This window comes from Jaculus jaculus, chromosome 4 (genome assembly GCF_020740685.1).
Source record: "Jaculus jaculus isolate mJacJac1 chromosome 4, mJacJac1.mat.Y.cur, whole genome shotgun sequence".
Lineage (NCBI taxonomy): Eukaryota > Metazoa > Chordata > Mammalia > Rodentia > Dipodidae > Jaculus > Jaculus jaculus.
In genome coordinates, this window is record NC_059105.1 from 59,433,937 (window position 1) to 59,445,969 (window position 12,033).

The 12,033-nt window shown below is 40.0% G+C and overlaps 2 protein-coding genes across 3 annotated transcripts in view; both read left to right on the forward strand.

The window, feature by feature from the left end:
* Nucleotides 1–12,033, forward strand: part of Znf385b (zinc finger protein 385B) — a 294,054-nt gene that overhangs the window by 69,094 nt on the left and 212,927 nt on the right. The gene's annotated exons all lie outside the window — the stretch shown is intronic.
* LOC101606678 (NADH dehydrogenase [ubiquinone] 1 alpha subcomplex subunit 3-like) lies at nt 10,295–10,549 on the forward strand. Its single transcript, XM_045148246.1, has one exon. It carries the CDS (start codon nt 10,295–10,297, stop codon nt 10,547–10,549), a length of 255 nt encoding a protein of 84 aa, XP_045004181.1.

Consider the following 12,033-nt stretch of genomic DNA (forward strand, 5'->3'; position numbering starts at 1 on the left):
GTGCAGCGTCATTTGTTGCAGGTGCTGGCTTTTCTCCAGTCTATGCTGTTGGCACCACTGTCAAAGATCAAGTAGCTGTAGTTACTTGATCTAAGGATCAGGTCTTCAGTTCTCTTCCATTAGTCTATATGTCTGTTTCTGTGCCAGTACCATGCTGTTTTATGTTACTATGATTTTGTATTAAAGCTTTAGATCAGATATGGTGATACCTCCAGAAGTATGTTTTTTGTTGAGGAGATGTTTGGATATCCGAGGCCTGCTGCCGCTTCGTATGAATTTTGAGATCATTTTTTCTATCTTTGTGAAGAAGGATGCTGGAATTTTTATTGGTATTGCATTAAATCTGTATATTGCTTTGGGTAGAATTGCCATTTTCGCAATATCAGTTCTACCTATCCAGGAATATGGGAGTTCTTTCCAGCTTCTCAAACCCTCCTCAATTTCTTGAGTATTTTTTTTTTTTAATGTTTTCATTATATAGGTCTTTCACATCCTTGGTTAGTGTTATTCCAAGATATTTGATTTTCTTTGTTGCTATTGAAAATTAGACAGCCTCACTGCTTTCTTTCTCTGCATATTTGTCCTTTGCATATAGAAAGGCTACCGATTTTTTTAAAATTTTATTTATTTATTTGAGAGCGACAGACACAAAGAGAAAGACAGATAGAGGGAGAGGAGAGAATGGGCGTGCCAGGGCTTCCAGCCTCTGAAAACGAACTCCAGACGTGTGCGCCCCCTTGTGCATCTGGCTAACGTGGGACCTGAGAAACTGAGCCTCGAACAGGGGTCCTTAGGCTTCACAGGCAAGCACTTAACCGCTAAGCCATCTCTCCAGCCCAATAAATTCTAGGTGGGGGGGGTTTCTTTTTTCTTTCTTTCTTTTTTTTTTGGTTTTTCGAGGTAGGGTCTCACTCTAATTCAGGCTGACCTCGAATTCACTCTGTAGTCTCAGGGTGGCCTCGAACTCTTGGTGATCCTTCTACCTCTGCCTCCCGAGTGCTGGGATTAAAGGCGTGCGCTACCATGCCCGGCAGCTACTGATTTTTGTGTGCTGATTTTTTTATCCCGTCATTTTGCTGAAGGAATGAATCACCTTTAGAAATTTTGAGATGGAAACTTTAAAGTCACTTATGTATAGGGTCATGTCATCTGCAACTAGGTCTAACTTGACTTCTTCCTTTCCAATTTGTATCCCTTTTATCTCTTTCTACTGCCTTATTGCTTGGGCTAGGACTTCTAGTACTATGTAGAAGAGCAGTGGTGAGAGTGGACACCCCTGTTTTGTTCCCCATCGCAGTGGGAACTCCTTGAGTTTTTCCCCATTAAATATTATTTGGAATTGTGTACTTTATATATAGCCTTAATTGTGTTGAGATATAAACTCTCCATGCCTGTTCTTTCCAGTGTTTTGATCATGAAGTGATAGTATAGTTTATCATCTCTGCATCAATTGAGATGATCATGTGGTACTGATGATTAAGTTTATTTATGTGATGCATCATGTTGGCTATTTCCATATGTAGAACCATCCCTGGGATGAAGCCTTCTTGATCAAGCTGGACAATGCTTTTGATATGTTGTTTAATTCAGTTTTTGAGGATTTTCTTCAGGGGTGGTGGATCTTTGCATCTAAGTGCATCAGGGATACAGGCCTGTGGTTTTCTTTTCTTGTAGTATCTCTGTCTGGTTTTTGCTATTAGTGTGATGCTATCTTCATAAAAGAGGTTGGGGAGGATTCCCTACATTCTGATTATGTTTGATTAGTTTGAGAAAAATTGGTTTCATTTCTTCAATAAAGGTTTGATAAGATGTGACTGAGAAGACATCTGATCCTAGACTTTTCTATTTGGGGAGGTTTTTGATTAGCTTTTCAATCTCAATGGATGTGATGGAATTTTTAGGAGATTAATATGCTCTGAGTTTACTTTTGGTAGGTGGTATATGGCCAGGAATTCATCCATTTCTTCCAGGCTATCCAATTTTGTGGAGGAGACATTTTGGAAGTATGCCCTGATGAATCTTTTTTTTTTTTTTTGATTTGCTTCCAGTTCAGCAATTCTTTTGATCAGAGTCACATAGATTGTTGTGTTTTAATTTGGGGATTCAATATCTGTTGATTTCTCTATGATTTCTTTGGAAGTTTCCATTGTGGGACTAGGTATCCTTGGTGGAGATCTCTCAGTTTTCTGACTTTCATGGTTTTATTGCATTGTGGTATAACCCTCTTGAGAAAATGTTTTATATTATTGAGTGGGAAGGAAGTATTTGTCCTTGTAGGATAATCAGTGAGTGTTCTGTTTTAAATGTGGACTAGATTGGTATATGATAGGGTTGTAACTGCAGATACACAGATTGTGGAGATTATAAGTACGTCGGAGATACCTGGGGAACTGGGAAGTAGGGAAGTGGGTGTCTCTGGCCTACTCACTCCACTTGTATGCACTCTTTAGCACACAAGGATTAGGGGTTGGGAAACCAGGAACTAGGAAGCTTGGGAGCCAGAGGCAAGAGGCCAGTTCCTACAGTAACCTGTGTACCCTTTGGCTCAGGAAAATGGGGATTTGAGTACACAGGTAGCAGTCAATCAGGAAACTGGAGGAAAAGGCCTGATTCCATAGCCCACATGCAGGGACCAGGGCACCCCAAGCCAGTAGCAGGGAACTGGGACCAGGGAACTGGGATGTAGGGAAGGAACTTGGAGCCCTGGCCTATTCACCTTCCATTTACCTTCCAGAGCAAGGGATCCAAAAGTTGGAGACCCAGGGGCCATTCAATCAGGAAGGTGAAGCAAGGGGCCGGCTTCTGCAGCAAGCTCTCAGGGTTCAGGCAGCCCCAAGCCAGCAGCAGGGGAAATGGTACCAGGGAATTTGGAGTTGGTGGATGGGGTGTAACAGGGAGAACTGGTCCACTCACTTGGGGCACACTCTGGAGCAAGGGATCTGGAGTTGGGGACCCAGGTTTTATTCAATCAGGAAGGCAGAGCAAGGGGCCTGCTTCCACAGCAATCTCGCAAGGTCTAGGCAGCCCCAAGCCAGCAGCAGGGGAATCTACTGGGAACTGGAAAGTGGAAGGCAGGGGAAAGGGATATTGAGCCTACTCACTTGGGGCACACACCATCAGGAGCAGAGGACATAGGAGTTGGGGACCCAGAGACCATTTAATCAGGAAGGCAGAGCAATGGGCCTGCTTTTGTAGCAATCCCAACAATGTTATTCTTTATATTTATTTGTTTCTTTATTTAAGAGAGAGAGAGAGAATGAGTGCACCAGGGCCTCTAGCTATTGCAAATGAACTCCAGATGCATGCACTCTCTTGTTCACCTATAATAATGTTCATCATGGAATCTCATCAATTTCCATTCTTTGACATTTATGCTACTCCCGGTTTTTCACTACCAATTATGCTGTGAGTATCCTTATAGATAATCTTGCAAACTTTTAAGTGTGTCTGATCCATATACATTGAGTTGGATTGGTTCATATTAGACTGTTAATATCTCTTGCTAACCTTTTTATTCCATAACATTTGTACAAATGTACACTGTGATCATCAATGAGACAGAAATATTTTACCTTCAAAGACTAGATATAAAACACATTATCATTTTTTAAAGCTTTATATTAGCTTTTCCTAATAGAGTAGATGGTATCAATTAGGTCATATGAACCCATGTCTTGGAAGCTATTGTGATCAAAGGTGTATAATTTAAAAGTACCTCATTGAAGCAAGAGTTATATCTTACCATGATCAAAGAGTCATTAAACTGCTTAGAGTGATCAGAGGCATCAAATTATTTTGTATCAAAGTATTTTAATGTAATCTTCTAACAACAACGGAAAGTAGTTATCATTTATTCTTCTTTCTTTTCCAAAGACTAGAAAGATCAATAAGCTAGCCAGAAAACACAAAGGGGCTCCAGACATTGTAGTTGTGACACTATAGTATACACACATAGTTATGACACTGTAGTTTTTAAAAAGGAGAATTCAAAACAGAATCCTACCAAAATTTGAAAATTTCTTATGATTACACTTAAGATGATACATTTTTCATACATACTATTTTCTTTCAAAAATAAAAATAAATGGAAAATTCCATTCTTCTGTTATTGACCTTAATAAATTCATTTTAAAAGAGATTTGAGAAAAATAGCAGTACTAGTTTTGAAGACTTACAATGAGCCTATTCATAACCAAACTTAACATCAGTCTGTTTAGAGGCTGAGGATGTTGTTCACTGGTAGAGAACTTGCCTAAAGGTGGAAGGTCCTAGAATTGTTTTATGGTGCAGCAAAATCAGTTAACAAATGAATAAATAAATGCTAATAATTTATTTATAAATAATCTATTCTAGTTGTAATTATTTTCTATGGCTATATATCACAGAGAGCAACAATATAGGAATTTATATTACACTGAACCGTGCTGCTTTGTAGATGAGTAACTAGGGAAAAACAGGTTAGCCACTTCTTAGTCTCGCTTTATAGCTTTTATTTAGTGAAGAAGCTGGGCAGAGCACTGTTTGCCTATAGGCCCACTACTCAGGAGGCTGAGGCAAGAGGATCACTTGAGCCAGGAATTCAAAACCAGCTTGAGTAACCTAATGAGAACCCATCTCAAAAGAAAGAAAAGGAAAGGAAGAAGGAAGGAAGAAAGGAGGGAAAGAAGGACACTATTATTTATCTCTTACAAAGTTTTTGTGTGAAAAATTATAATGTTGGTGGTGTGCAATTTTCTTGATCAAAAGGCGTTGTTGCAGTCTGGTTCGCATTGCTGGTAGAAATCACCCAACCAAGAGCAGCTTCTGGGAAAAAGAGATTTATTTTGGCTTACAGGCTCGAGGGGAAGCTCCACGATGGCAGGGGAAAACAATGGCATGAGCAGAGGGTAGACATCACCCCCTGGCCAACATAAGGTGGGACACAGCAACAGGAGGGTGTGCCAAACATTGGCATGGGGAAACTGGCTATAAAGCCCATAAGCCCACCCCCAACAATACACTCCCTCCAGGAGGCATTAATTCCCAAACATCCATCACCTGGGAACCTAGCATTCAGAGCACCTAAGTTTATGGGGGACACCTGAATCAAACCACCACAGGTGTCATAATGCATTCTTGGCTCTCAGCTACCCTTCCAAAAGCCACAGTTCTCAAGTACAAGACTCCCTAGCTGGGTCACATCAAGGTAAATAATTGCCAGGCTACCCAATATGAAGAACCAACTAGGTTACCAACAAATAGCTTTCTCTCTCTGGCATAGCTCACCTGGTCTTCAGACAATTTCAGACCTAAGAAGTGTGGAAACGGCCATCCAGCCCACTCCAACATAACCTCATCTATTCACAGAGATCCATGGAAGACTGAGCACTTGCTGGTACCTGCAATGCTTTCCAGTGGAGACACTCCCTTCCCCACCTTCATGAGCAATCTACTTTGTGAAACAATAATGATGACCAAGATATGTTTTAGATCTATGTGTACAATTTGGGGAAGAGAGGTCAGCGTTAGGTGGTAACACATCTGCTGAAATTTCATGCTGTCAGGGAATCAGACTCCAGCTATCTTTTCTTCTAACATCCTTAGGCACACAAATTTCACTCGGTGTCCTATGAGGCTTCTCCTGCACCAGTCACTGTATCTACCTTCCAGGCTAGAGGAAGGAAGAAGCAGAGTCTGTTTCATGATCGATAAGAAAATACCTGGAAGTGTCATGGACTGAATATTGGCACATGGCAATAGCAGGAGTGTCTACACCTGATTGCAGATAAACATACACCTGGCTCGAAACCAATTGTCTGTTTATAAAGAAAGGAAGAACCTGTACTGACACAAGGTGCCAGTCTGTCAACGTCATGGGAACAGGGACAGTGCGGAGTGTAGGACAAGTGTGAGAAGACAGACTGACTTGGCAGATATGCTCTGTTTCTCACATATCTAATGTAGGAAAGTAACTTGATCACGAGTGTAAGAAGTTATGTGCATATCTATTAAGAAATGATATCTCACTTGACTTTGTGACACTGTTTGGTTTCATTTTGATTTGTAGCTCCTTGTTAGCAAATAAGGGAGAGTTATACTTCCATGCTAAAGCAGATTAATTCTGAATTTTTCATAGGTTCATTATTTTGTTGGTACCTACCTCCTCAGATGGTTGTGAGTGTTTGGAGAACAGTCTTCTGGAAGAATTGCATCCTGAGCTAACACTTCAGAAAATAACACAATTTTAATAAATAACATGAAACTGCAGTTTAAAACCTCATATGAATGGAAGGGAAAAAATCCTTTCATATCACTCTTTTTGTTTGTTTGAATAGAAAATGAATTAAGTGATAAATGAAGGAATCATCTTGGTCTTCATTTTTCATTCATGGGCTTGACTGTGCCCTTCTGCAATTCAACTTTCATCTGCGTCACATGAGAGTCAATTAGTAGATCTTCGTTTCAAATAAAAATGTTTATTTGCTCTCTCATTTACCATTATGATAGCAGAGCTCCAAGAGAAAAGCATTTTAACTTTATAGTAAACAATAAAGAAGCCTTAAACAGCTTCTCACCGAGCTTCATTATTTTCAGAAGCAAAGTTACTTCTCTTATGAATGCCCTCACTGTGATGTTTCTCTTGTCATTTATTTTATTTAAAATCATTCTGTTAACTCTACTTCCTGTTTCTTTTGGGAAGACTTTGCATAGGACACACTTTTAGCAGACATTCATCACACAGGCGATGGGAACGTGGCAACTAGCTATTAACAGTATAGGTGGAAGCCTGGAGTGTGATAGTTTTAGACTTCCTGAGCTGCTTGATGCTATTTTCATGCACTAAGAGTATAAACTAAATTTAGATCCTGCTGACTGTACTGGAACGAGTGCGTGTATCTTTTGCAGACAATGCTAGATTTAGTTGTGTATTTCTGTCAAGCTGTGAAGGCAGTTACAGCTTCCAAGCAGTGCAGCAACTATTATATGTATTTAATGACTGTTTTGATTTGTAGCTGGTATTTAACTTTTGTTGTTCCTACAGCAGCTATGGACAGATATTGTATATTTCTTACAATCATTTCATTTTATTTTGAAAAATCTGGTATTATACTAAACCTTTACTTCTGACATTAAGTCCATATGACTTCCTAAATAGTTATAATATCTCTGGTTTCTCAGTCTTGTCACTACTGGCATTTTGGTTCACAGAACTCTTTGTGAGAGGGGATTATCCATCCTATACCTTGTATAATTTTTGGTGTCATCCCTAACTTCTACCTATTAGATGCAGCAGTACTTCTTCCCCTCCCCAGTTTTAGCCAAAACATGCCCGCAGGCATAACCAAATGAGCCCTGTGGGGCAAATTCATCCCTCATGGTGACTGACGATGATTGTCCACTCTAATGATTTACTCTTTATCGCTGCCACTACTGCTATAGTACAGGCCACTTAAACAATTGCAGTAACCTTCTATAGTCACTTTGTCTATAACCTGCTGTTCCTCAGTTAATTCTCCATAGTGTAGCCTTCTATGTTACATAATTGAAAGTTCATCATGTGATAGCCTATACAAATAGTGCCAATGCTTCCTGATACTCTAGACCTCTAAGGCAGTAGCCTTCAATGCCCATCTACTTGGACTGAGAGTGCCCCTGAACTTCAGTATCAACCCACTGTCTCTTCCAGTTCAAGCATTACACCCTCCCTCCTCCTCCTGCTCTTTCCTTGTATGCCCTTCTCTACTTACATGCTTCTCTTGCATTCATCCTTCTCTTCTGGCTTCAGCCTTAAGCTGGCAGGGCATTTTGTCTGATGACTTAGCACTAGATCCAATTGACATGCCATAGGTTATTCAGGGTCATTTGGATTACAGCCAATTATCTAAAGGCTACTTTACCAAATGACTAAATTATGGAGCTAGGCCAGAAAACATATAGGTTTAACAACATCTTGGCTTTCTCTTTAGGATTAATAAGATAGTTTTGCATACATTAGACATGATTCTAGAGAGCTATGAGAGGCACGGGAGATGGAATTTGGAGACTTTAGGGCCATTCAGCGCTCTCCTTACCTTCAGGCCTTGTTGCCCAATCCAGCTTTCTATTTCTGGGACTAGCAGACTAGTTCACCCATGTGTTGACCTAGGCTACTACCTATCCAGTATCCAGAATTAGACTCAAATAAAAAAAAAATTCCTTAAAAGGTAGTTATAGCAACAGAATGAAAAACAGAATCCTTTAAGCCTATTAAAACAGCCCCCCCCACATATATAGATAGATAGATAGATAGATAGATAGATAGATAGATAGATAGATAGATAGCTTCAATTATAAGCAGTTAAAGAGATAGATTTTGGTAAATAATTTCAATTCATAACTCTAGCAATTTGGTATTTGGTATTTGTGGTGTTGTAATGTAAAATATCCCCCATAGCCTCATGTTTTATAATTAAGCCTCATACGTAATCCCAGCTGGTAGGTGGAGCCTTGCTGACGGAGGTGTATCTTTGGCAGGCCTTGTGGTTTATTAGTCCAGCTTCACTTGGTGTTCATAGCAAGCTCACTGACTCCACTTCCTCCCTGCTGCTGGGGACATGGGATATCTGACTTTCCCCTCAAAACTGTAAGCCAGAAATAACCCCATTCGTTCCATATGCTACTTCTGGTCTTTCAATGAGAAAGTAACTGCTACATGATTGAAAATATAAATTATCCCAAGAATATTGAAATGCTGGATTTTATAAGGATTATATAGGAATCAGTATAAAGGGATTTCCCATGCGAATGAAGTATAGGTTTCATAAGAGTAATGAATTCCCAATAAGACTAAACCCATTATTATTTATAACTTTGGGCAAATTAAATGTTCTTTGAAGAGTCTTAAAGTAAAGGCAATTTGCTGCTATGGTAAGAAGAATGTGGCTTGGTTGTCTAATTTGGCCTCTACATTTGTGTGGATTACTCTGTGTCCTTCACTGTGTTATAAGCCTCATGAAGGAAGGAACTATGATCATTTTTGCTCACCTGTTATCTACAGCATATAGTATTGTACTAGGCACATTGCTTACATTACATTAAATATTGCTTAACATAAACATGATTTTGAAAGGAAATACAACATATACTGAATATATACTGGAAGTAGGCCCAAACTTAAGAAAATTATTTATAACAATATGTAATAGAACTTGATTGTGGTGGTATACGCCTGTAATCTCAGCACCTGGGAGATGAGGACAGGAGGATCAGGAGTTCAGTCATCATCTACATAATGAGTTTGAGACAGCCTGAGTTAGATGAGACCCTCTCTCAAAAGCTTAAAAGATGGATAGATGATAGATGGATAAATACTACATGATAGATAAAAGGATCTGAAGTATTTTGTTTGTGAACCAAATAATATTATTGTCTTTTGAGAGTTACACTAAACATTTTGATATTTCACACTGTATTAAAATGTTTATAATTTTTTTATTTTGCTACTATATTCAAATAAAGTAACGTGGCTCCTTATCCAGTTTAAGGAATTCCCTTAGTGAGAATTGTGGCTCCTGTGTTTTGAATAGTTAGTCCCCAGCTGGTGACAATTTAGGAAAGGTGTGAGTTATGGGACTTTGGGAGATGAAGCCTTGCTGAAGGAGAGGTGGTCTTGGGGGTAGGCTTGGGATAAAGTAGTCCAGCTCGAAGCCCAGCAACCTCAACCTTTCTTACCAAAAGCTGCTTCTGACATGATAGTTTGTCTCAGCAACATGAAGGTAGCTGCTATGATAATGTTTTAAAATTAATACAAACTAATGTCTTCAGATAAAATTAGAATATTAGTCCTGCCAGCATTTATAAAAAAAAAAATCCAGTTAGTTCCTGTTAGTGATGCTCTTGTTGTGATTTGGGTTGATCTTATTAGAAATAAAGGCTTATACCAGGCTTTCTCAAAGGGCCAGAGCCAAGGAAAGAAGGGCTGAAGGAGGCAGGAAGGAGCTGGCAGCTGGTGATTATGAGAGAAAATAGCTCTTTAATCTTATTCTGGATCTCATATGAAAACTGCTAAAATTTCAAATAGGTGTTCTGTATTTCTTTCTTGTAGAATATCAATACCAGTCATTTAATCTTTTAATGGACATTATGAGATCCACAATCTACAATTCTTTCATTATTTCTGACACTTGCTTTCTGTATTTACTAACTAATCTAACAGATCTGTGAAAGAGATGACAGTATGCCATTTGCTGTTCCTGTCTCCGTGGGAACTGTAATCATGGGCTGAGTTTCTTTCTAGAAAGAATCACTTTAGGCCACTGGGACTTCAGAGACCAAGATGGCCAGTCGTCTCTCCACCTTCATCAAGAATACCTGGGGCAAGGAGCCCATGCTGGTTGTGTCCTTCACCATCGTGGGTCTTACTGTACTTCTGCCTATACTCAGCCCCGAGACCAAATATTCTATTGTGATCAACGAGGCCACACCCTACAACTACCCAGTGTCCCTCCAAGGTAACGGGAACATGCCCACTATGCACAGTTACCGCCAGTATCCTCAGGGCCCCAGCCTGGACTGGCTGAAGAGTCTGTAAACACTTCTAATAATAGATGTCTAAGTACTCTACCCTGTGTCCCCAACAAAAATGTGAAGCCAGCCCCCCCTCACACCCAAAATAATTACTTTAACTGTTTCCATATGTCTGAACCACATATGTCAATTTTCTTGTTTGGGATTTCCTGAAGCAGGCAAATAATGAACATCTAAATTCTGAACAATAAAGGGTAAAAATGTGCTCTCTCCCTAGTCTATAACCAAAGCATGTGACTATCACTGTCATTGTCCTCCTCTGGTGAGAAGATTTCCTTCAGTTATTTTTCAGAGTGTTAGAAATGAGTCCAAGAATAACCACACTATCCAAAGTACACTGGCCAGGCCCTGTCTGCTTCTGCGGAGGGGAGCAGAGCGTAAAGAGTTCAGGTAAGTCAAGCACACCAGCGAAGCCCTGCTGGTGTTCTCACCCCCGAAGCTCAGCAGAATCCTGGGCATTACTCTGAGTCACTGTCCGACCTCACAAGCTCATGTGACTGGCTCACGTATAAAAAAACGACAGCGTTTCTAGGGGAAGCCTAAAGGAATGGAAGCTTTAGGGGCATTTTATCAAATTCAGAAAAAGAAGCTTCGGTTTCAAGGATTCTTGACTCTTGGTCTCAAGGACTGTTAACTCTTCTGGTCTCAAGGACACCTGACTATTTTGGTCTCAAGGAAGACTGACTTAGGAAATGATGCTTCTCACAGAATAGTGTCCTTCCAGCATTGAGTTTCTCTATCTTTTTAACCCTTTGAAAGAAAAAGACTGCACATGTTCTCTCATACTCCTAATAAAAGAATATATCTTTCATCTTCATACTTCCCATTTCAGAACCTTGGATCTTGCTTACATTCCTCTGTCAGATCAAGGGTATTAGGACACCGACACTGGGACCTATCCTCAGTGAAGCCATGGAAGTACAGCTACCCTAATCCATTTGGACTGCTACAATACAAATATATCCAACTGTGTCTGTAATAAATAAAAGATAATGTATTTCTGAAAGCTGGGAAGTTCTAGGGGCCAGCTGATTTCATGTCTCATAAAAGCCTACTTCAAGGCTGGAGGGATGACTTAAAAGTTAAGGCATTTGCCTGCAAAGCCAAAGGACCCAGGTTTGATTCACTGGACCCACGTTAGCCAGATGCACAAGGGAATGCACGTGTCTGGAGTTTGTTTGCAGTGACTGGAAGCCCTGGTGTGCTCATTCTCTCTCCCCCCACCCCTCTCTGTCAAATAAATAAATAAATAATTTTAAAAAAATTAGCCCACTTCAGTGTTCTCTTGTGGTAGGAGGAGTGAGGAGCTTCTCTGGCCTCTCCTAAAGGCACTGAACTTTTTCATGAGGGTTTTACTTCTGTAACCTAATCTCTCTCAAGGGCCCACCTCCAAATGGCTTCCCATTAGGGTTATCCTTTAGCATGAATTTAGGAATCGAACATCAATTTAGGCACAAACCTTTAGAATATAGCATTCCATCCCTGGAC

Bases quoted from the DNA above. Each gene is read 5' to 3' on its own strand.
- LOC101606678 (XM_045148246.1), top strand. From the start codon at position 10,295: ATGGCCAGTCGTCTCTCCACCTTCATCAAGAATACCTGGGGCAAGGAG.